At 35.6% G+C, this 27,197-nt stretch overlaps 1 protein-coding gene across 2 annotated transcripts in view; it reads left to right on the forward strand.

Annotated features, from left to right (window-relative positions):
• The window catches only part of NRPA1 (nuclear RNA polymerase A1), a 249,193-nt gene extending 224,504 nt beyond the window's left edge, over positions 1-24,689 (forward strand). For both annotated transcript variants that reach the window (XM_089807317.1, XM_089807318.1), the window contains 3 exons: positions 9,160-9,304; positions 23,160-23,906; positions 24,060-24,689. In XM_089807317.1, coding sequence (XP_089663443.1) covers positions 9,160-9,304; positions 23,160-23,906; positions 24,060-24,596 — 1,429 coding nt within the window. In that variant the 3' untranslated portion in view covers positions 24,597-24,689. The remainder of the gene's footprint in view (positions 1-9,159; positions 9,305-23,159; positions 23,907-24,059) is intronic.
• The last annotated feature ends 2,508 nt before the right edge of the window (positions 24,690-27,197 follow it).

Here is a 27,197-nt window from a genome sequence, read left to right on the forward strand (position 1 = left end):
TGATCTTTCTTTGCAATTTTTAGCATACATGTGTCTTTTTTCAAGAGAGGATTTAGTATTTGGTATTGTCTTGAAACATTGAGTGTTTCATCGTGCATTTTGAACTAGCATAAAACTCACATCAAAAGGCACCAATTCTAATAATTGAGCAACAACTCAGCAAGAGACACCAATCCCTTTGAAAACAACACATCCACCTCCAAAAGAATAAAGTGACAAGGTTTGATATTCTTAGCCACTAAACCATTAGAGACACGTATGCTCTTAGCTGAGCATCAACTTAGCACAATACACCAATCTCTTTGAAAACGAGGCACCAATGCACAAAAGAATAAAGTGACAAGGCTTGATTTTCTTCTTGAATCAAGGTCTAATCATCTTCTACAAATCTGCTAAAAGAAAACTTGTTTAAATCTTCGTAGTATCATCAACAATCTCCCCTCATAGTTCTTCAATAATGCTTCTTTAAATCATCTTATAATCTACAAATAAAATTTAATCATAGGTCTGAAATAATGCCTTGTAAAGCTTCTCATCCATCATTTTTGATCTTTTCCTGGTTCTGCTGTGGTCTTTTGTGAATAGCAATAATATTCAATTAGTACTTGATAAAATAAACTCCAATCGACTTCTCTTTAATACTTGTAACATGCACCCTTTCACCAACCAATACCTATTATGATGCTGATTGGCCAAGACATCATTTAATTATTCTATTTATATAATTAGGGCCCATACTAGGGTAGCGGTTCTGCTGGGAGGGGGAGGATCAACCACAGTAATTTTTATTTATTTTGTGAACAATAAAATTTGGCGGAAGAAAATCCTTAGAAAGGTGATGTCAATTTCAAAGGACAGTTCAGCTTCTATTTGTGGATGTAAATTGAATGCCCAAGCCAGGTTCAAAAACCAATTGAGGTCCTCTCCTTCAAGAGGAGGTAGAAGATATATAATTTAACTAAATTATGACTTCATAAAAATTGCATTTCTATACACCATTAAGTTTGCTTGCCTTCGACCTTAATGACAATTTTTAACATGGGAATCATGGAAAAGTTGAAAATTGAAGTGTAGAGGTATAAGTTATTAAACGTATGGTAGATATGATGGGGTTTGGATCAGATAGTTTGAAGATGAGATGGATGAGCAAGAGCACAGTGAAGGACTATATCAATTCCTTCCTAACAGGTTATGCACATCTTATTAAACATCAAAGTGGTTTGTAAGTTTTAATGGAGATGATTTCCCCTCTTCTCCCCAACCTTGCTAGGAATGAACTTGTACTCCATTGACTACTTTTCTCTTGAAGGGAATTTCCATTGCATTTTCACATATTGCTTCACTTTGTTATGACTTAAACACTATTTGCAGGTAAGTTTTCTCTCCTATTTCTTGTTGTCTGTTAGAAATAATGTCAACAGTGTTAGGCGCAGCAAGACAGGGTTGCCTTTTGATCAGGGTCTTGGCGTTTGGCTTAATCAGTACTGCCTAAATAACTGTTTGGTCTTAGGTGTTATAGCCACCAAAATGAGGTGAATGGCCCTATCCCTTGGGGAAAGGAAATCAAGAATAGGCTAAAGTTATCTTTGTCAATTTTACCAAGAAAATATTATGCTTTGATAGCAAAGTTAATATCTAATTTAACAATCCACTTTTAAACAAAACTTATCTCCTCATTATAAAACATAACTGAAACCTATTTACAATTCTTGACTGACCAGTGCTTCTCATATGAAGTTAAAAAATGTAAAGAAATTGCAAGAATGTATTTAAGAGAAAATATTCACTTGATCAAGACACTGTTGAATGTGAGAAGAATCTCTTTACATATAGAAAGTTCTCCACAAAAGAAAGCCTTGCTTTATTATTGCAAAAACTTGATAAAATGTAATAATTAGATCACTGCAGAGATTGGAACTTTTTTCTCATTTCCCTCTCTTACAGAGAACTGCATTTCCTATCTCCCTACCTGTACAAGCTAAAATCTTCATAAGAACATGGGCAACCATGTTTACGTTGCACCCAGTAGTTGTGGTGTCCCATGCGAATAAGATGCTGGTTTTTGGTCAAAGCAATGAAAATGGGGATTTGCGTGGAGGTTATTTTTCACAACTTCTCCAAATTAAACTTTGTATAACATTTGTAAAGCCCTGTTTTATATTATTTATTTTAAAGAATTTTAATCATAGCTTATTTCTCCTATTTGAAATCCATCTAATTGAATTTCAGTTACCTTTTCACTCCGCTGAGTCAGTGCCATTTAAATGTAATGCTACAATTATCCCATTGTTGGAAATTGCCTAAAAACCTGTTACATGTATAAATACATGCATTTTATTGAGATATGCTCTCAGTCTTCGATGAACAGTGCCCAGAGTTCATTAATTGCAATGTCCCTATGCCCGTGAGTGCTTCTTGTAATACTTGTTGACATTAGCGCCAATGTTTTGACAATTTAGCCTTGAGATTTAAGAATATCATTGGAAATTAGGCCACAGAATATTCCGAGTTTGCGAAATTTTGAAGACTCAAAACTGATTTCCCTTGCAACCTGTTTGTAAATTATCTTCTAGACATTTTATTGATTTCATTTGCTTACTTGACTTTGCTAGGTTCTTGGTGCTGAATTTGAGCTCCCCTCCAATATAATACAAATTCAAATTCGTGAGCACTCAATGATGTTATTTTTTCTGAGGATCTGCTGTACATGTATTAACACTACAATAATTTTTGGTACGTGTTTTCCAAATGGCAGCGACCTCTAGTATTTGTATGAGGAATAAACCAAGAGGAGACATGTCCCTTCAAGGGACATGTCTATTCATTGATATAATTAATATATAATAATAATCTTGATTGTATATGAATCATTATTATATTAATCCATCTCATAGGTATATCCTACTAAAGCTAGCAAACATCTACACTCCTTAGTTAGGGAGGATAAACAAAAGATATATATTACACCATTGGTAATGTTAGGAATTACACATAAGCGAAATCTTTGATTAGAAGATTTCCTTTATTCTGATATCACATTTAATATCATGAGTATTGGTCTTCCAGAATATCAGCACAAGATATTCACCAAGTACTCAAAATGTTTGATATCAAATATGATATTATGAGTATTGGTCTCCTAGAATATCAACACATGATATTCACCAAGTACTCAAAAAGGTTTGATATCACATCTGATATCATGAGTATTGTTCTCCTTGAATCTTGACATTTGATATTCACCAAGTACTTTTTGAGCAATGGCCTTCATGTAACAACCCCTTTTTCCTGGGTCTTAACTAACAACTAGTATATCATAAAATTACAATTACCACTTCATATTCATGAGAAGGCAGTTATAATAGTTAGATTCATGTGAATGAGATCAATGGTTACAATCAGTTTAACGGAAATTTCATAACTAACAATTGATAGCATCATCAATAAAGCTAAATAAAGAATTTAACTTTTACATACCCTAAATTCCGAAACTGGAATCCGCCTAGGGCCACATTTACAAAACCCAGGTTAATCCAGATATACCACAACTTTACCATATACCAAGAAAGCTGGTTATGATATTAAATGTTTAATATTCTCTTGTTATACAAATTGACCAAGTAGCTCATGGTATTGTCCTACATACACTCTTGCTTACCTAGTCATTTACCTTTAGCCATGGTGGTTAAAGACTTGTACCTATTTGTCTAGTGATGGTGGTGCCCCTGTGCCCAATTCATTTCTGACAATGCTTCTACCCCTTGATGCACTCATGCAAGGGTATTCTCCACAATTATATCATATTCCTCAACATAATAATAATTACCATAACAAGTTATTAATCATGAACTATCATAACAACTAATTGCCATTTTACTTCCCATGAATTCATGATGAATAACCAACTTTCCAAACTAGCATTAAAATGTCATCATAACGGTTAATGCCAACTTCATATGAAATTATAATGATTAACCTTCTTACCATTTCAAATGAGCGTAACTAATTTTACTTGTTAATTGACTTCACATGAAACCTCAACGGCTATATGAACATTTCAAATGGAGCCAAAATTGGGATGTAACATACCTTGCTCCTTGCGATTCATCGTCCTCAATGAATTTTTGAAATTTTCACTATAAAGGAGCATTTAAAATTGGGATGTAACACTTCCAAAAAGTTGAGATGCAAGATATTCACTAAGTACTGAGTAATGGCCTTCCAAAACATCAAGTCCCATGACATTCACCAAGTACTCTGTGTAATGGCCCTCTAGAACATCAATTTACATAACATTCATCATGTACTCAAAAACATGTTTATAAAGTATGTGCACACGCATTCTCATAATGCTTATTATATAAACATCCATCATGCAAAGTATAATCTATCATGATTTACATAAACTTCGTAAGATATCCATCATAATAGAAAATTAAGTTATTGTAAGGTCATCACCTTTTAATAACTTCTGCAAATACAAGTGACATCATTTGGAAGTAGTCACTTCCTCATGACGTACACAGGGTGTAGGCCCATTAAAATCTCATAGTCACGAGGTATATTCATGAATTGCAGCTTGACTTCTACAAGTTATTGATCACTAGAGAATCCATCTCAACATGGTTTACTCCCTTAGAATCAATACGATCGAGATCACCTGAAGGTCGACTGAATCATATCCTCTATCTGCTCCCTCTCTTTCAAGTTTGCCTTTAATGAAATGTCAGGCTCCCTTTGAATCTCAATCTCCCTCTTCTTGCAATAACATTCTCGGAGGAAAAGATCAAGGCACATAACTCTTATAGTATAAAGAAGAATGTTAGTAGTTTAACTCATGTTTGTTACTAACAACAACAAAAAAAAATTCTCATTATTATCATGATTTATATTATAATTCTCAATTGTATAAATTATGTATATTTATATTCAACAGTCTACAATTGCGAGAAAAGAATTTTACATCTATAAAATGAGAATTCATAAAGCTCTAATATATATATCTTATAATGAAGTTACACACACACACACACACACACATAATTTCATTATATCATATATGCAAGGTAATATTCTTACCTTCTAACATGTTTCAATCACATAACTCTTTGATATATGATAACATATTCTAATTGTTATTGCTTGATAAAGGTAAGGAACTCTACCTCACATTATCTCAAGATTCAAATGCTCTCTCTTGCAAATTTTGGGCTCTAATGCTTCTCTCAGTTTCGATTAAATTCCTTAATTGTAGGCCCATGGATATGTCTTACATGGCATTCCTTTAATCTCCACCCACCATTTACATGGGTAACCTCTTAATGCACGAGGGATTGGTGTAGTAGTACTATACAAACTTATCATTCTTTATTTTCGATCATTCGTCCTTTTGGTCTACGGTGATGTGTGTCACTTTAAAGTTTAAACATTCGCAAGGTAAGTAGATGTGTCCACATTCACAAGGCAAGTAGTTGGGGCAGGTCTAATGTGCTGAATTCTTTCTTCCAAATAGTGATTACTGACAGTGATGTATACGGAGGCGATTCCTCTATTGAAATGAAATCTTTACTTGTTTGTAGGTATCTCATCGTCGTCTCTGTTATTCCATATTTGGTGCCTTATTTCTCTTTTATATATGTATCGTTGACAAGGTTTGGCCAATGAGAAGTCATTGTTTTGCTCCATTTATTTTTCGGTGCTCGTTCCTTGTGTCACTTCCTTCATGTGATTGTGTCCTTTGTGTATGCAATATTCGGCGGGGGCTGTTTCACTCTTTCTGCTCACGAAAGGGCTTGTATGCAATTATCCATCGCAGTTTATCAATTTTTATGATCACAAAAGGGTTGCTTGTATTTTATAGTTTCAGAGATTTGGGACTCCCCTGAGGTTCAATCTTGTGATCGATGTCACAAGAATGCTTCTTCAGAATTCCCTACTATGAGATAGTGGGACGTCTCACAGTTTTGGACACTATAGGTGGATTGCCCTTAAGGAGCGGTATGCATTGTGCAATTTGGTCAAGAAACTCGTTTCTCCTTCATCCATTTATATGCCCGCCGAGATCATTGTGATTTCTTCATGCATCCTCCTTGCTACTATGTCATTGACAATTCTATTGATCTACGATTTGTTATCCTCCACCCCCCTATGTAGATCTCATGACAAGACAACAATAGAAAATTTGATAAAACAATGATCCATGAAATCTTACATCCTTTGAAATGTTATCATGGACGGTCAACAAGTACGTCTAATTCTGATGGCAAATCAGTTTTGTTATATCAGTGTTATCTGGCAATCATTTATCTTCTATTCATTGGCAATTTCCTTGTTCCTTCCTTGAGTATATGAACTATATTTCATATTTGGTGTCTCCTTTCCTCATTTGCATGATATGTAGTCACTCTCACTAAGTTTGGTAATCATGTATTAAAGTTTACTAGACCAAATGCTTTTGAATGTAGACTACTATTGATATGGGATATCGTTGATTGCCTTTTAATTCAGATAACGTATGATTTTGTTCACACTCCTCTATTGACTTGTAAAGACTTGGATTGCCCAATTGATGGGTATTGAGATAGTTATGTATTCTTATGCCAACTCTACAAATTATTTCCTTAATTCCTTTTTACATTTGCAGTGCAACCTGGCTCTAATACCATGTTATTTTTCCTCAGGATCTGCCGCAAATGTATTAACATTGCCATAATTTTTGGTGTGTGTTTTCCAAATGGCAGTGACCTCTTGTATTTGTATGAGGAATAAACCAAGAGGAGTCATGTCCCTTTATGGGACATGTATATTCATTAATATTATTAATATCTAATAATAATCTTAATTATATATTTATGAATCATTATTAAATTAAGTAATCTCAGAGGTTTATCCTACTAAAGCTACGAAACATCAACAAGTGACGCTTTCTATTTGCTGCTTTTGGTAAATGTGTCTAAGTTAATAAGCAATTTTGGATTATTGACGGTATCTAAATGACCAAGGGGTAATTGAAATGTCCCCTTTTGTCAATGGCTAGTTTTGCCCAATTAACACATTCCAAATAGAAAAAAGAAAGAATAGAATTAGTAGCATCCTTGTACTTGATTGAGATCCTACAACACGTTAGGATATCATGGGACTAGAATCGACAAAATGATCTTACTTATTAAGGGCATTAAAAGCATAGGTCTTCCCTTTTTAAACGGGCAGGGACATCTATTTAATCATAAGATACGTTATATTTATTGATGGAGTTCAGCCATAGGAGATCTAGGATAAGGGGCATATTCGGGTGCCTCTAAAAAATCTTGTACCCTAGGCCCGAGAGTGGATGGCATCCCCCTTGTCCTCATGTTGCCCTTTGTCATTCATATGAGGGGATTAACCTAGTGAGGAATCCGTAGCTGTTCCCCTCTTCCATTACCACCCTTATCCTCTAGATGATTGGAATTGTTTAACATAATGGTCAAAAGAAGTAAGAGTTTGAGGAAAGTACAATTGTGTATCCAGAGGGTCACTTCCTAAGCCCGCGGGCATAACATGCTTGCACCTTTCTTGGCCTCGTGGTACTATCCATCACACCATGGAGTATAGTGCTTAGAAGAGTACCTCACAACGGTTTCTCCTTCCTTCTATTGACCTATTATTCTCCCATGATTGAATGAATGAATGATAGATTTTAATAACATCCACAAGGCCGAAGCAGCCTATGGGACCCACTAATAGCAGAAACCCCAGAAAAGTGTACCAAAAGCGTTAAGACAATTTGGCAGTGGATTTGGATCAATAAGTTTGCTGTTTTGTTGAGCTGTGTCTCAAATAAAGTTCATATATTATCTGCTTCTAAAATATCCACATAGCTGGAACAGATATTATTGTATTCTAGGCACTCCATGATAGAATGAAGCTTTGTCTTTATGACTACAATGTTTGAAAATATGCCTATTATCTTTTCCTATTCTTCCTTAGGTATCATCCATCTATTTGTTTTACACTTCAAATAATGAGAACTAGTTTTGAGTTGAGTTACTAGCATTTTTACTCTCCATTTAATATTTTTGTTGGCTCTCCATTAAAATTTTGCTTAGATACCTACATACATAAGTGCACACACACGTGGTCTATTTAGTTAAATAAATATAACCTGAGGAATATGTATATTACAAACAAGGCCTATGTATACTGCACAAGTCTTCTGTTTTCTGTATGGCAATCTGATCTACTTCTCATTCACATATATGTAGGTGCATAAGAAATGCTTTTTTATTCCTTGGTTGGTTCTTTATGGATCTCCCATTTCAATTGAATTCTTCTCCCTTTAGAGAAGTCACGCCTCTTCATCATTTATCTTCCCTTTTGAAAGAGTCACAACTCTTGTGTCTCAATTATATTTTACTTATCTCAAATTCTGGGAAATCGCTGTCTTGAAGTATTTTCTTTATTAAATTTAATGATCATCATTTCCATTAGACTAATTTTAAATGACTTTCTTATATAACCAATACACTTTATTCTTTATAAATGATCCAATTTGCAGTTGCTGATTCCTTCCAATTCTGGTTTGAATTCTCCTCCAATTCTTATAATCCTTTCATATCCCCTTTCTAATGAATTTCTCCTCTTGCTCTTATATCTCATATTTGAGCAAAACATGGCTGTTGAGTTCATGCCGTTTGATCATTTGTTTTGCTTAACTAAATATTTATTATATTCAATTTTATTCTATTCTATTTTGAATTTAATTATTATTGTTCATTACTTAATCCCATTTGAAGAAGGGGACATGACAGTGGTGTAGGTGCTACTAGTTACCATTCAGGTGAATGAGCAAGAGTAATATGAACCGTTGAAAATATTTTGAGTCAGATCAAGAGGGTATTATGGCATCTTCCATGTGATTGATTAGGCCTCACTGTGCACAGCTTGCAATTTGCTATATTAGGTTAGTTGCAATATAATATTATGAATTGTACTATTGGAAAATTTACACTCATATTCAATAGTTAAAACTGGAAATCTGTTGCATCATGCTTTTTGGTTTCCTGTTTGAAATTCCTCTAATCCTGCACTTGGATAATATTGTTCTTTTACGTCATTTTGCAGTTTTTGCAATTTATCATTAATAATATACTTTTTAACCACATACCTTTTATTTTGCAGTTTGAACACATTTCATTTTGCTGGCCGAGGTGAAATGAACGTGACATTAGGTATTCCTCGCCTGCGTGAAATTTTAATGACAGCGTCGAAGAAAATACTTACTCCTGTGATGACTTGCCCACTTCGTCAGGGTAAAACAAGGCAAGTATGAAGTTGATTATTTCATAGCTTTCCATACTTAAGCTTGTAACCCTTTACATTAGATGTCTCAGATCTTTGACTTTTATAAGCTTAAGCAGATCCATCATATTTACATGTCACCATTTTTTATGTTGTGCGCAGTGTTTCCTTGAGAGATATAGGGAACTGTATTTTTCCATAAAAGGTGTAATGGCTAGTGATAGCTTTGCATAGGAACGAAGAATAATTCAAGCAGGATCTGTCTTAGTCTTAGAATTTGCTTTGCATAACTACATGGAGTATGTCGGGCTGCAGTTCGCAGTCTATTTGAATATCTTTGCTTTGCTTTTTGCTATTATCTGAACTTAAAACTATACTCCAATATTGAATGTTTAATAAAAATGACGAAAATGCAAATATAGGAAATTTGATTTTTAAACATTGGAGATACAAGGTAAAGTATATTATTTAAGAAGTATTAAGATTACTTCGGTTTTTCAATGTTAGAGGGTGTGCAATTGACACAGCTGGGAATTGCAATTTCAAAAATGTATTCACTATTGGTTTATTGTAATTGAAAGAATTCACTTCTGGTGTAATCCAACATCACTACTGTCTACATATGGCTCCTATTTTGCCTTGTGTGCAACCCAAAAAGAAATAGGACCTCTAAACTTTGGCTGCTTGATGGTACATGGTGTACTTGGTTACTTCTTATTTCATACTAAATGTCACACACAAAATGAAAAGAGAAAGCTTAAAAAGAGTGATGAAGCAAATGTAAAAGATTGAAGAGCTTAAGGATTAAATATAATATTTCTATTGAAGATAGGAGGCATTGGAGGTTGAAGGAATTTTTATCATTTCAAACTAGCTTTTCACTTAGAGATGGTACTTTGAATGATAAGTACCAATGTCATATCTCTACATCCCTTCATGGAATAAGGGAGCCTTGGCTTTACTTGACATTTGTTTCTTATGGGTATGTATAACATATCTACTTTGGTTCAGGTTCTTTTGTGCAATAGAGGAGGGATTGGTACCGCAACACCATAGGGATATCAACACATTCAAACGTGTCATTTCTTGAAGGAGAGTCGTTTTCTCATTGTGCAGCACTAGAGGAGGGGTATTAACACATTTGGAAGAGATGTGGATTCTAAAAGGAGACTTTTCTATTGCTATGCATGGAGAATGGGTATGTTTTGCATTCTCTCGAGCATAGTTCAAAATATCTCAGATATATGTGTGATAAGTCTACTTATCGCAGTATTTTTTGGCTCCCGAGAAGTAACATTAACTTATCTTGGATAAGTCATTGCAAAGAAGTATCAAAATATCAGAGAGAACTTGGTAAAATATCGGTGATATTTGTCTATTTTATCACGATAAATAGAAAACTTATCGGCCGATGTCCTAGAAAAGGGGAAAACACATTTTTTTGATTGGAAAAACAAAATTGGACAGGAGAGAAAGGGCAAAGAGGATAAAGAAGGTTCCATCCAGATTGGAAAATCAGATTTCTCACTGGAAAAACAGATTTTAAGTTCCCTATATTTTCTCAAGAAGTTTCCAACTTATTTTCAATATTTTCCGATGTCTTTTCTTTGCCCTCGGCGGTAAGGTAATGATAACAATATTTTGAATTATTCTCTTAAGTTATACGAACTTTCTGCAGTTTGGTAGTCAGGAAATCCACTGGAGTGAATTTAGTTTTTCTTGGGTAAGGAAAATCAGCACAGGGCCTCTATCAAAAATTTCAAATGCTATCCCAAGTTTCTCGAATGAAGACAACAAGGGGACACATTTCAGCGATAGAGGCGGAGAGAGCCATTTGCTAGGGATGGCAAGGTGAAAACTATTAAACAGAAAATTAAAAATAAAAATAAAATAAAATATTCACAAGCAAACTTTGATAAGATAATCATGGTATACATCATTAGTAGTGTTCCTTCTTAGGGTAACTTGGAATTATGAGACAACTGCTTGAATTCTTTAAAACTATAACAGCTCATTTTCCTATGAACTTGTGTAATTGATAATATAATGACAAATATATATTAAATAACTGTAAATGCCACTTGCTGTCTCTGATATACAATTAAATTCATATTTAACCGATAATTTTGCATTTAGGATCTCTGCTATCTCAAATATGGCAATGTAATTATGCAGGATGATCTTGTTATATTGCAATGTCTGGTGTAATTCTTTGAATACATGCAATGAGATGTAAAATAGTATTGCTTGTAGCAATATTGATTCTTGTCTCTTATATCATTGCTTAAATCATGCAATATCTGATTTATCATTTTTATCATTGCCTATAATGATATAGTTGCTGTTTAAATGGGGATGTTTAACCATGCAACAATAATATGATTCTCTGTCCGATGTATACTGTTCTTGCTTGCAATATCAAAGATGTTATCTCAGATATGGAGTTATGCTCTTGCAATCAGTTTAACCATGTAGGCAATTGCTCAAATGAGCAGATCCAATCAATAGATAAGATGTAATAAGTTTCCAATCGATGATGATTTGAGTGAGTTGGATCTTCCTTTGATATCTTGCTTGGTTAAGGTGTTGCACCTCTTGGATGCTGAAGAGGCATATCCTTCCAACTCTCTCTTCTTCATAACACAAATAAATCTCACCTTAATCACATCCTCTATTTTGATTAATGATTTCTGTTAACTTAATTATTATCAATTGTGCCTTCAAAGCATAACAGTTTCTTATGAAAATGATATCAATCAGTTATTTGCATGAATCACTGCCTTTTATGCTTAATATCAATGTCATTTCTCTAGTACTTGCTGCCATTATCGATTCTTAACAATTTTGATCACTAGTATCAATCCATGCTTGTTTGTTTCTTCCCAAATTGCTTTATAAACAGATCTGCTTCTTAGCCGATGTGAATAGGTAGCATCTATTTGTTTGTTTTAGATTACGGTAAAACAAGAAAGATAGGCAATTAAGACCACCAGAAACAGTCTTGAAACCTACTGAAAAGCAGAAAGAAAATCAGGTTTTACAGGGACTTGAAACCACTAGCAAAGTTCAATAAAAGTATCCAGGTTTAACAAGGACCTGGAACCTGAAACAAAGTTTTACCAAAAAACAGGACCAGAACCAAAAACTAGAACCAAAAACATAGACCAGATAAAGGACCTATACATAAATAGAAACAACACAGAAGACCCAAAGCTTCTATTTCAGTTCCGTAATCATCTTGACAGCCTCCCTCTCGATCGCAGTAGTGTTCTGAATGGAAGTGGCAGCCGAAGTCGTAGCAGCTTGCAAGGCTTTCTTCCTTGAACTCTGCCTTGTCCTCTTACTCGGGCCCTCCGAAGAAATAGTGTCTTCATTTACTCTTTTTCCAAGGCTAGTTGCAGCGGCACAAATGCTTGATGTTACCTGCTCCATTTTTGTACCACTTTCCTTGATGAGCATTCTAAGATTTAACTCATAATCTTTAAGTTTTTTAGGGATATCTCCCATTTGCACCTCCAAGTGATTAATTATGGCCCGATCAGCATCTTGGTTGTGTTGCATTATTTCCACTTTCCTCTTCAGCCCCATAATTTCATTATAGATCCAAGAATCAACTTGGAGAATAGAGTCCGCTTTGAGCTTTGCAGAATGTAAGAAGGAAAGCTTGTTGTCCCTCTGCGGTGAATCACAAATGTCATCAGTACTCTCATGTAAAGGGGAAACAACCTTATCCATTTGTTCCTTCCTATCCATCTGGACCTCCTCTCTGTTTTCAACAGGGGTTTCGTGCTGAACTGGATCCTCCTTTTGTTGTTCCCCAGTCTCCGTAGCAGGAGTAGAATCTAGAGCCATATGATCCACATCCTTCATAGTAACTGGATCATCAGTTAAGTTATCTTTTTCTTTAACACTCCCCCCCAGACACAGTGTGATTACCTTCATTGTCAGAGATGCTCTATTCTGAGTTACCCTTTGAAGTATCCTCCTCTTTTTCTTTATCAAATTTTCCTTTTGTTTCCGGATATCCCTCCAAATTTGAGCTGAATTTCTCAACATCTGTCCCTTCCTCTTCCTCCAAGATATCCTTCTCAGAACTCTCCGACTTCGACTCTGTTTCAACAATATGTTTCTGAGAACTTGAGGGTTTAGGTTTAACCTTTTCTTTCCCTTTAACATTCCCATCCATCATACACTTCATGGATTGAGAAGTCGAAGCAATGGACTTATTTTTACAAAAGCCCTCAATAAGAAGTATCAGACCTTCATGTAAAATAGGTCGAGACTCCTTCCTATGGGCAAATAAACTTTGAAGCAACGAAAAACGCAGATAGAAAGGGAAAGAAATTCTATCCTTGTATCTAAAATGGTTGAGGAAAACAAAATGAAATTTGTGAACTCTTTTGTTCCTACCATCCAGGCTAAAATACTCACGAATGTAGCAAAGCACATCATGCCAGATACCTTTAATTTGCTCCACATCAAAGAAGTCTCCACTCTTTTCCAGTTGCTTCTCCTCATCATCCGTCTTTGAAAAATTTTTATAGGCCGCATTGGAGATATTGGTTTGTTTTGAGAACTTAATGCCACGCGTGGGGAGCTCCGTGACCTCGGCAATGAATTCCTCAGTAAGCTTCACAGTGACTCCATGGAGAGTGACTCTGTCATCAGCCCAAATTTTTAAAGAAAGTGGTAGTGATATGGGGTTTGAAGCCATGCAAATGCTCCAGATAACTAATCACCTTCCCTTTCTGAAGAATCTTCCAAACATCCTGACGAACCTTCCAGTCATCACATTTTTTGGGTTCTTGTTTCCGCGGCTCACCCCCCATTCTGCCAAACAAATACAAAACCAGAAACATGCAGATACAGAACACAGAGAGTATGAAAGGAAACCAGTTTTTAGTTACCTGATTTGGAGGTCGCCTTTTAGAAGATACGTGCTAAAACCACATAACATTCACATCAATGTACCTCCTCGGGGAAGGTAATCTGATAGTCGTAAGGCCATTACACCAAATCATTAAATTGCTAATCCAAACAAATCTTTCCGACTTCGGAATGAATGGCTTCATAATTAATAATCGTTTTAAGATCAACATGCTTTTTTAATTCCTCATGCCACCTCACCTTATCCCCCGTTTGAATAGCACAGTTGGCTATCCAGTCAACAACACCATTGGCCTCGTGGTATGTATGGGAAATGAACACCTTATTAGACTTTTGAATTAAGGTTTTAATTTCCATAACCGTAGCTTCAATAGACCATGAGATAACATTTTTATTATTTAGGGTATTTATAATGTTCAAAGAATCACCTTCCAACCATAATTTGGAATACCCCAACTTGATAGCTAGCTTAATAGTATAGAGGGCAGCAGTGGCTTCAACAATGTGGCTATTAGATTTACCAATAGGGATAGCAATAGCGTCAATAACATTACCCACCTCATCTCTCAGGACCCCTCCACATCCCGCTCTTCCTGGGTTTCCCTTTGCAGCTCGATCAAAGTTCCCTTTGATCCATCCAAAAGGAGGCGCCTTCCATTTTATAGTCAATCTAGGATTATCAGTTTTTAGATTGGACCTTTCAGATCGTAAAGGGTTCTCAAAGTGGAAACTTTGCTCAGAAATTCTCTGGGATTTAAAGTTCTCCTTGATGGCTCTAATGATATTCTGACCAAGCACCCATCTCGGAAGATCTTTACTCCTAAAAATTCGATTATTTCTTTCTTTCCAGATTCCCCACCAGAGGTGAGGGAGAGTAAGTTTCCAAAGAAAAAGAGCATCAGGATCCTTAGAGGGGCAAAGCCAGCTTCTAAAAGAGAGCTCCACATTGTTTTGATGGACCCATGTTATACCCTAGAAGTTAAGAATCTCCGTCCAGACTTGTTGGGTGTAGGAACAATTCAAAAACATATGGTCTCTATCTTCAAAAACATTTTTGCATAAAATACACCTGTTAACAACATTAATACCTCTTTTTTGCAAATTATCTAGGGTCAGAATTTTATTTTGAAGCAGAATCCAAAAGAAGATATTAATTTTGGGAATGAGACCTTTAATCCAGGCATGAGACCAAAGAGGTTGACTTCCCTTATCCTTTGAGGCGAATATAGAAGAGACTTTAAAATGACCACTAGGGTCAGCATGCCAAATAACCTCATCCTCACGATTAGGATACGGAGAAACAACATTGATAGATAATTGGCTATTGGTGAAGCCTTGATCAACGTTAGTTAAATTCACCCAGGAATCATTCTGCCAATAATGACTAACTAATATGCCAAATCTTTGCTTGCATCGGTCAACAAGATCATTGTCAAGGACATCTTCAATCAAGGGATGATCCATTAACCAAACATCTTCCCAAAATTTCACCTGAAGCCCATTACCAATTTTCCATGAACATCCTTTTCCTAGAGTTTTCTTGGTCCCCTGAACAACCCTCCATATAGAGGAAGGATGAAAAACATCAGGAGCAGAGAAGAAATCAGGAAGGGATTTAGCATTGAAGAGGTATTTTTGTTTCCATATGGTGCTCCACTCTTTGTTATCATGATAGACTCTCCAACCTTGTTTTGCTAAAAGAGCATCATTCATGCATCTGATTTTCCTGATTCCCAAACCCCCTTCTCTTAATGGTTTGCAAACATTATCCCAAGCAATTAAAGGCATTCTCCATTTCTCCTCAGAACCAGTCCATAGGAAATTTCTTTGAATTTTTTCAATAGACTCAGCATATTTTGTAGGGATTCTAAAGAGACTTAAAGCATAAGTAGGTATGCTTTGAAGACAAGCTTTGAGAAGAGTTAACTTACTTGCTTGGCTTAAAAGATTCCCTTTCCATCGTGCAAGTTTCTTATTGAATTTGTTAATAAGATCTTCCCAGAAAGTATCAGGGATCTTCAGACCTAGAGGGAGGCCTAAGTAAGAAGAGGGGAGGGATCCTATAGAACATTCACGGATTTTAGCAATTTTGTTTTGTCTCCGGATAGGGGTATTAATAAAGTACACAACACTTTTATTCCAATTAACCAACTAATTAGAGGCAGAGGAATATAAGTTAATAGCTTGCTTCAAATTTCTGGCTTCCTTAACTTCAGCCTTACCCAAGAAGATGGTATCATCAACAAATTGTCCATGAGAGCAAACAAAAGGATGGGAGGAAGGTTGTAAACCCTTAATGAAACCTCTATGGATCAAATCCCCAATATGCCTCCCCAAGCAATCAGCCATGATTACAAAAAGGATAGGAGATAAAGGATCACCTTGTCTCAAACCCCGAGAGGGATAAAATAACTGAAATGAGCTACTATTAACCAGAACAGCAATAGAAGAGGTAGAGATCAATTGATGAATAAGACTAACAACCTTCTGATCAAAACCAAAAGCAAAAAGAATTTTTAAGAGGAAAGACCAGTCAACTCTGTCATAGGCCTTAGCTATATCCACTTTCATAATAAACCCTTGATTGTTAGAACAAGATAAGGAATGAATATTCTCATGGGCAGAGATGATAGAGTTAAGGATCTGCTTACCAGGAATGAAGCCATTTTGTTGATCAGCAATAATCAAAGGGATCACTTGGATAAGTCTGGAGGTAAGAACTTTGGAAATAATTTTATAGAAAGAATTACAAAGGCTGATCAGTCTGAAAAGATCAGGAGAATCAGCACCAATTTTCTTAGGGATCAGGCATAGAAAGGTGGAGTTGACTTCCTTAAGCATCTGTTTGGCTCCATAGAATTCCTTCATAGCATCACAAACATCTTTGCCCACGAATTTCCAAAGTTTTTGGAAGAAAAACATGGGAAAACCATCAGGCCCAGGAGCTTTATCTCCTCCCAGGGAGCTGACAGCTTTGAAAATTTCATCATCCTTAGGTATAGAGCTTAACATTTTATTCTGTTCCTTTGAAACTAGAGGAGGAATCACTCTAAGGAATTCAGCCTGACTCTCCGGATTTAAGTTATGATCAGCTGTCATAAGAGAAGAGAAAAAAGTCACCATTTCTTCCATGATGGCGTTGTCCTCTATAATCTTCAGATCTCCCTTTTTAAGGTGTGAAATGTGAATTTTTGCCCTCTGTTTAAGAGTAGAGAGATGGAAAAATTTAGTGTTTTTATCACCTTCACTCAACCATAACAGCCTTGACCTTTGTCTCCAGTAGATTTCTTCTTTAGTAATGATGTCATGATATTGAGCCAATTTTTCATTTTCTTCAATGAGGAGATGAGGAGTATAACCAGTCTTCTGAATTTTTTCCTAGGTTATAAGAATTTCCTCCTTCATTACAGTTTTGTTCTCAAAGATATTCCCAAAACTGTTCTTGTTCCAGGTTTTAACTTTCCTTTTAACATTCTTGAGCTTAGAAGCAACTCTATAAAGGGTTGTCCCTTCAATATCAATACTGCACCATTCTTCCAATTTACTTTCAAACTGAGGGTGTTGCAGCCACATCTTCTCAAATCTAAAAGGAAAATTCTTCTTGAGATTAATCTTCGCAGCCAAAAATATGAGGGGGAAATGATCCGATCCAATTTTCTGACTGGCTTCCAGCTTGCACCTGAAATCTTTAGTCCAATCTGGAGAAATAAGAACACGATCGAGCCTGGCCTGGATACATTCATTACCTCCTCTCTTATTACTCCAGGTAAACTGAATTCCATGGAGGTCCATATCCATTAAGCCCTCTTTATTTATAAATTCCAGTAAATCCAATCTCCCTTCCAGCTGGGTAGCATTACCTCCCATTTTTTCGTGATCATAGAGAGGCACATTGAAGTCTCCTATTATAATCCATCTTCCAAAATAGTCCTTACTTTTAAAATTGGAAACAGTCTCCCAAACCTTTTTCCTTAGTTGCTTAGTGTTGGGAGCGTAGATATTCACTATATACCATCCATCCTTCTGGTCAACATTAGTGATTTTGGCTATCATAAGATGTTTTCTTTCAATCAGGATAGATCTAGAGTAATTCTTCTTCCATAACATCAAAGTTCGCCCTGATGCACCTTTTGAACTGCTGGCATTTATAGAATAATTTTTAAAAGCTTTAATCTGTTCCACCTTCTCTTTACTCATCTTAGTTTCTTGTAACAAGAGAAAATCAGGTTTTTGTTGTCTAACAAAATTCCTAACAATATCCAGTTTGTGAATGCTATTCATCCCCCTAATATTCCAAGTAATGATTTTCATATCCTATTTTTTAGGGGTAAAATCCATAATAGCTGCCTGCCTACCATCAGCAATATTCTGCATACTTTCCAATTCTTTGGTTTTCTTATTGGGTTTTCTTCCTCGTTTGTCCAGGGAACCAACATCCGGTTTCATCTTAGAAGGCTGTTCCGCTCTTTTTCCAGATTTATTCGGAGTAGAAGCAAGAGGATTCTTCTTAGATTGCTGTTCAATTTTGCTACTTCTAGTTTCTACTCCCTTTGTGATAATCTTGTTATTAGTCCTTTTTCTTTGATTTAATATAAGCTTAGAGTTTTCTCCAGTCTTTCACAACTTCTAGGGAAAGAGACTCATCCAAAGGAAAGTCAACATCAGCCTGAGAGGACCCTGGATCTCCCTAGTCTGAGAAGAAAGAAGATCTCCCTCCTCAGGAATATTTCCGTCATCAGCCAAGAATTCACCTTCCTCTAGCTCGATTTTGTCCTCCATATCTCTCCATCCATCTTCTATCCTTTGATAGATAACAATTTGTTTTGATAGATCTGTCAGATCCTCTGGTCTTTGTACAGGTTCTGAGGAATTAGTATTCACACCATGTCCTACTATCTCTAAGATAGCAATCTCAGAAGAGGGTACATTCCCCAACTCAACTTGTGGAGCATTAGATTCTTCGACTGAAGGTTCTTTTCCCACCTCAACATTAGGATCAATAGACTCTTCATTATTCTTTTGAGCTTGTCTAAGAACAGCTTTGGGTTTCCAAACTTTCTTTTGGTGAACCTTGGGCTTTTTCCTACCGAAACACTGCTTGGATGCTTTTTACTCTTGGAGGGACAATTTCTAACCAGATGCCCCTGTTTCTTGCAAGCATAACAAGAGTTGGGCAGATCTTCAAAAAGAATCTCTTGAGATTTTTTACCTAGCTTGGATATAAGTTCCACCTTATCAAGAAGATGATTCAGGTCAGCCAATTTAACAAAGATTCTGGCACATTGAAGTTTGGTTCTAGAAGCCGTAGCACTGTCCAAAGCCACAAGTTCACCAAAGGAACTGGCAATACCTTTAAAAATATCCTCATACCAGAATTGAAGAGGGAGACCAAGAAGTCTAGCCCCAATGGGAGTGGTTAAGAAAAAAGAATCAGAGAGATCCATGTTGGGCTCCCATTTTTTAATAGTTAGAGAACTTTTACCAAAGGACCATGGTCCACCACAAAGAACTGTATTCAGGTCTTCCATACAGTTGAAGAAAAACGAGAAGAAACCATTCAACATAGGTGCAATATCTACCTCTCCTCGAATAATCCATTTCCTCTTAACCATATTTCTTAGAGAATCTAGATCTGGTCTTGCCCCTAGAAATTTACCCACTAAGGTGGAATCCATGGAAGGCATAGAAAAATCAACTAAAGGATCTGGGATTAAAACTTGAAACTCACCTTTCTCCCAGCAAGACTTAGCAGTCACCGGTGGGAAAAGAGATTTACCAGTAGGTTTTTTGCCAAACAGAGAAGACCAAGTCCTACTTTTTGAGAACCCTTCTTTCAACCCTTTTGAGGACTTTTCCTTGTTGGGTTGAACAATATCTTTCTCCTTCTCGAGATCCTGTCCCGACACTTGAAAAGCGGAGGAATCCAATGGTGGGACACGGACCCCACCGAAAGGATCAGATTCTCGCAAAGACTTTTTAGCAGATACACACAAAAGCTTCCCATCATCCACATCGACCAGAGGTACTGACTCACCCTTCTTCTCAGCACTCCCTATCGTTCCTCCTGGGTCTGTACCTCCTGCTAGATTCTCCCCGACCAGTTTCCCACCTACCTACCAACCAGTAGATTCAAAATCGCCCATCCCGCTCTTCTACACACCTATGCCCACATCTATTTGTTTGTTGGTGCTTGTGTAGTCACTGTCAATTGACTCTTGTTTTATTCTTATTATTGTAGGTTCTCATGAGTAGTATAATCACTTTCTTTTTCATAAAATCAATGATCTTTTTATCAATCTCTTTTGATGCCTGTCATTGTATTTGGGAATACAGACTCCATGTGGATTATATATGCTGAGATGGCCTTCATTATTGGCTATATAGAATATTTTTTAAGTTGCTATTTATAATTATTGCCAACTATGATCAAGGGCCCAAAGACACATACATGCACCTGACATTCTATTTGCTTAGTTTTATGTTCAAACCTATGTTACTCGGGGATGCGTTTCCGGCAAAAATTGACCCCATCCCCACGTCCCCCCATCTTGGAAACTTCCGAAAACCTTTCCCTTGGCTGTCCCGTAAAATTAATGTTTCAGTTTTGATAATTTGTTTGATTTCCACTATCATGTGAACTGTAAAGTTAAATTATTTAACACAAACATTATATGTTAAGGTTCTATAATTTATATAAGCATGCGTTATCCATGTTTTTATATGAATATTTAAAATTTTCCTGTATATTTAAAATTTTCCCTACCTTTTATATAGCTGTTCCCACTGCCGTCCCCTGCTGTCCCCTGCTCCAAGAAAAAAAAAAAATCCGTTCGGGAAACTCATTTCCCCGTCCCCATGACCCCCCTTCCCAGAAACCTGGGGTAACATAGGTTCAAACATGACCAGTTATGTTTGAATATTTTCTCGAGTTTCCTTTTAGTTGGCATTGTTTACAATTATTCAGTTAGCTATTATTAGTTCTTCCTTATCGCTAAAAAGGAATCTTGTTGTATGGAATTTAAATCTATTTGGACTGATTAGTAGTAGCATTTGACGATTCTTTTAAAAACCTAGATGCAGCAAAATAGAAGTAAAATGTTTTTAAGAAACAGAGAAAAAGAAATAAACCTACCTAGATTTTCAATTTGCCGTTGAAATTCACCCAAAAACCTTTCCAAATCTGCCCTCAGTTCAAAACCACTACAAATGAACTACTACTACAGGGCTGGGAGGGTGTTTTTTGACTGGAGGAGTAAAAAAAGACGGCAAAAATGAAATGACAAAGAACTTTTCGTGGCCACATGGTTTTTTATTTTTTATTTTTTATTTTTTAGTGTCCAAGTATTTTAGTTTTTTAATAACTGCATGTTCAGCAGTCCTGCATGTATAGAATCCAGAAATTGAATCTGCAAACCCAAACTAGGTTCTGAACCTCAACTGCTATTTGGAAAAAAAAGCTTCTTGTATGAATACAGACCATGATGAGAATAAGAGTAGTTCGCTGATTTTAGCAAAGGAAAATGGTGGATACAAATCATGAAAATGCACACTGCAGTCTGACTTCCTAGGATAAATATGCGATGATCCTCTTGAAATAATTTTCCAATCATTAAAATGCACGTAGAAATGAGGGAGATAAAAACCCTTCAGTTACAATAACATCTGTCAAGGTGTCCATGTAATGTGAAAGTTAATTAGAAAATGCAGTTATAATAGTTGTAAAATGTTGACATGAATAGGGAAAATTTTGAAAGTCTTAAGATAATTCCAGCAAATTACAATAAGTTCTCTACAATAAAGAACTAGTTGCAGCTTCAAGAGTTTTCCCTTACCATAACATAACTTTTCTGGAATTTTCTTGGAACTTTAGGTAATTTAGAGCTGCCAATATTTTCATGTACCCCAAAGGTTGGCCATCCTTCTTTTGATAGAGTTTTAAGTCAATATGGATGCCTTTGGGTGTGAAGTAGCTATATAGTGCCCTTAGAGGGCATATACATAGGTTATTGATAGCTGGGAAGATGAGGAAGGTTTAATAGTTTAATAATTGTACTGCTGAATTTGATATTGATAGGCTTAAGCATTCTAAATGGAGGTTAAGATTTTGATATGCTTTTTATCACAAGATGTTCAGCAGTTTACTGAAATAGCTAATATAGATATTCTAAATAGTAAAATACCATTTTGAAGGTCTTCTTCCTGTAAAGCTTCACTTAACAGTAAATTTGATAGTAGATTGAAGTGTGTTGTTTGTTTCTTTTACAATTTGTGTAAAGAACTAAAAATGGCATACAGTGATGAGAATTTCAATTTTCATACCATGTTTAAGGCTCAGATGCTAGACAATAGAATGTTGTAAATCCTAAATTAAAGTGAATTGTGCTCTTGAACTTTATTGCTGACCAAGTGCTCCAGCTTCAAAGAATCAATGGATGCTGATTACTTAAAATCAGTGTAACACGTGGACTTGTACCCCCTCCCGAACCTCGAAGTACCTGTCCCCAAGACGTCACTGCACCGGGTACTTGCGTACCCAAGTACCCCCACCTCCGCCATTCCGCAACCATGCTGCCGCTGGAATGGGTACTTGGATTTCTATTTGACTTTTGATTTTTGATTGTTATTATTGGGTATGTAATATGTTGAATGTTCAATGGTTCTAGTTCATGTTGCAATTTTGCTATGTTCAAGTATTTTAATTTGATATTTTCTACTGAAACTTCATTTCATAACAAGCATTTCGAGTTCTATATATATACTATACAACACCCCTCCCTGCCCCGTCCTTCCCTTGCTGCCGTCCCTTGGCCATCCCCCTGTCATCCCAAAAATGAGGTCCATTTTCCCTCCGGCCCATAAACTCATCTCGACATCCTGACATACCCCAGTACTGGTGTAAGATTGCTTAAAATAAGTTTCCTAATTCCATTTTTTATGACTTAATGAATGGGTTCATTAGATATTCAATTCTTTGCTTGACAATTTACAGGGAGGATGCTGAAAGAATTGCTGCAAAACTTAGGAGAATCCGATTTGCAGATCTTATAGAAAGTTTAGATGTTTGCAAATTACCCTTTTCTGTACAGAATGGGCGTGTGTTTACTGTGTACAAGCTCAAGATAAAGCTTTTTTCTCCATCATATTATCCACCTCATTCAGATGTAACACTTAAGAAGTGTGAGAATGTGTTTCATAGGAAGTTCCTAGAGACCATGAATAAGAAAGTTAAGGCAGCTGAAAAATTGGCGAGAAAAGGTGGACATGATGCTATTAGAATTGTTTCTGATTCTCGAATTGTGGAAGGTGCGACAGGAATCAGTGATGATGATTCTCTAGTTAAGTCAAAAGGTGGGGAGCAAGCAGAAGATGAAGATGATCAGGATGAAGAAGCTAATGATGAAGGAGCAGATGCTCAGAAAAGGAAAGCACAGGCGACAGATGAAATGGACTATGACGACGAGGTTGATGAGAATGAAATGTCTCTTTGTGATGAAGATAATCAATTAGAGGGAGAAGATAATGATGACAATTGCAGTACCGTGCAAGATGAAGAAGCTGAAGAAGAAGATATTGATCAGGAAAATTTTTCAGAATTCAGCAGGATGCAAAATGAAAGCATGTTAACTCAGAAAAAGGCTTCAAAAATGAGCAAACATCAGCGAGGCAGAAATGCAGAAGAAGGAAGAGTTTTGGAGGCTGACTTTCTTTTACCTGGAAATACAAATATTTTACTTGCTCAAGTACGTAATGTACTTCATAGTGTTTTCTTTCACCACGAAAGATTAATATACATAGAACTAAGAAGTATGCCATAAAGAGAAGAGATGTATACTATACTAATTTAATTGAAAAGGTTTCAGTAATATTAATTTCATAAAATGTGTGCATTGCAGATTGCAGAAAATGTTGCAAAACAGGTTTTTGTCCATTCTGTCTCAAATATTGACCGTTGCTCCATCATAGACTACAATGGAGATGCCAATATTCCAGCACTTCAGACAGATGGAATCAACTTTAGAGCTCTAATGATGCTTAGTGATGAACTTGACCTGGATAGATTAACAACAAATAATATAAATGCCATGCTTGAAACTTATGGTGTTGAATCTGCTCGTGCTACTATTGTAGCAGAAGTGAAAGGTGTATTTGATTCCTATGGCATAGCTGTTAACAGTCGTCATTTGAGTTTAATAGCAGATTTCATGACATTTGATGGTGGTTTTAGGCCAATGAGCAGAATTGGTATAGGTTCAAACACGTCGCCATTTCTTAAAATGACCTTTGAGACAGCCACCAAATTCATTGTGGAGTCTTGTTTGCAGGGCGAGACAGACTGCCTGGAATCACCATCTTCTCGAATTGTTCTTGGGCAGGTTGCAAAAGTTGGAACAGGTTGTTTTGACATTTTACACAACTTGCAAGTATCATGATCTTGTCAGATGTGGTTGTTCTTGGTCATTTTATTGCTGTATTCTTTTACTGCAATCTTTTGCTAACAAAATTTAATTCATAATCTTTTCAAATGTGGTTGTTCTTAGTCATTAAATTGCATTATTCTTTTACTGTAATCATTTGCTAACCAAATTATATTCAATGTAATGCATCAATGTACATAAACATGTTTTTTCTTTGAGTATGAATATCTTGTCATGCTGGTACTTTTAGAATCTGTAATCATTGATGCAGGTTGGAATTTTAAGTCATTGAAATCATCTTTGTTTTATCAGAATGCACCATGATCTTTTATCTGAAGTTGTGAGTGTTAAATATTACAAACGAGGGGAATTTTTATCCCATCATGGAAACAGATTCTAGTTATTGAGAACAAAGCACCGTCCTTTTGTTGTATTTAGTTTTGAACCTTTTGGGAGATTATTAAAGGTGTGCTAGTTTTAAAATGCAGCAGCTACAATTTGAATTTAGAACTTTAGACAGCGAGGTTCAATATTGCAGATTTGTGAAACAAAATTTGTGAGTACATCAGGAAGTATTGCAGAATATAGTTCCTCTTTTTCAAGGCTTCCATGTCCATTGCGTTCGGTTTGCCAAAACTGAATTTGAGAGGGTCCTTTCTAGCTGATCTTTATGGCTCTTTTTTCCAAGCAGGTTTACCATTGTATGGTGTATTTGGAGGTGCTTAAACATACCAGTAAACATCCTTTATTTCTTGTACTAGCATTGTCTTATCAGACCTTTTGTCCCTATGACAGTTCACAATACAATCTGAGGCAAGCAATAGGGAATTGTTTAAAAGAGACGACCTTTCCACTAATAAAGTAAGTCTTTTAAGGTTGATATTAAAAAAATGCTATAGCATGGTCTTTCAGTTTTATTTGATAATTTCATATTATTTAAGTGCTCCAATAGCTAGTAAGCTTTATAGAGAGGGTAAGCAAGCACGTGAAATTTGTAGGTGTAGGGAGTGGACACACCAAAATTATGATTGAAGTTTTGTTTTAAAGAGACTTTCCTCACCCAATTGGGTTGTGGTGGTACTGTAAGGAAAACATGGTTCTACGTGATGCCCCCCACTTAATGCACAAACATGAATCTTGATTGAATTTCTTAGTTTATTGAGTCGGGATATGTGCAAATCCACTTGCCTTTCCTCATACGAAGACATTTGCAGCCAACACAAAGAAACGATAAAAGTGAACAACATAAAAGACCTTTTCGAAGGACCAAGACTCTTCAAGGGCGCCATTTTTTTTATGCAGATTCACAACAAAAGAGACAAGCTGGAGAAATCACATCAGATTGACTAGGAGTGTTTATGTGGGTCCCTTAGACTTGTGGCCTCGTGGATGTCATTAAAATTCATTCATTCTCAAAGTGTAATATTGCTGACCTGAATTTGCAAACCTCAAGTCCCAAGAAGTTTTGAAAATTGACTTGAATAATGCAAAATGAATATGCCAAAACCTTCTTTTATCTCTCTCCAAGTAAATCAACCACATTCATCATTTTCTTTATCTTATTGAAATTTAATAAATTCTATGCTCTCATAAAATTGACATGCGATGTGTAATTTTCCATAAACATAATTTGCCAACTTTATTTGCACAACTTATTACCTAGTTTGCTAGGAAGATGGGCCCATGGCCTTATTGTAATAATATTCACTTCAATATTAATTCATATATCCTCACTTAGGAAATACTTATATTTATTAACTTCTAATAAATTTTATTCTTTCTCACAAATTTGAGCTCCAATGTGTACTTTGCCCCTTATTACCAAGTTGTCTAGCAAGATGGGCTCATGACCTTATTATAAGTTATTATAATAATAATCACTTTAATATTAGCACTTGCACCAAAAGGAGGTGCAAGGTGCAATGATTTGGCATACACAATGTTATGTTGAAAATTAGAAAATAAAAATATTAATAATAGTTTTAGTATGTCATAATAATTATACATAACTAATCAAGGTCCTCATATTAAATCTTTTAGATCATTCACAATACATTTTACTCGTGTATAAGCTACAATGAATAGAATTGGTTGATATTTTTTCTTTATCCGAATTAGACTTCTCTAGTAATTTGAATTAAAGATTAGTGTTATAATTAGAGTTAAAGTTCAACTTAGGATTGGAGTTTTATGAAGTTTAATATTATGGTTAAGAATTGAATCAAGTGTTAGTGTTAGGTTTCCATCAAAATCTGGTTAAATAGAATTTAATTTGAATTGCTTAATATTTAAATTAATTTAACAATAGTAATTCAATTTATAAAAATGATAATCTACTCTTCACTATATATTTTGATTTTTTTGCTCACCAATTCTCATCTTTTAAATATTTTTTATAATAAATTATTCAATCCTTTGTTTGGTAAGGGTAAATTTATAGATCATAAAGTACTATGGAGAAGAATTATCATGTTTAACCATGGATAGTATAATAATTTCAAAATTATTTATTCGCAATTTGTTATCAATTCTACAATTCTAAAACACTAATAAATTATTTTGTAAAAAGTAAATAATTTTCACTAAATTTACAAAGATCAATTTAAATCTATATTA

The sequence above is a fragment of the Cupressus sempervirens genome, chromosome 10 (genome assembly GCF_028749045.1).
Source record: "Cupressus sempervirens isolate cs-2001-9-10 chromosome 10, ASM2874904v1, whole genome shotgun sequence".
Classification (NCBI taxonomy): domain Eukaryota; kingdom Viridiplantae; phylum Streptophyta; class Pinopsida; order Cupressales; family Cupressaceae; genus Cupressus; species Cupressus sempervirens.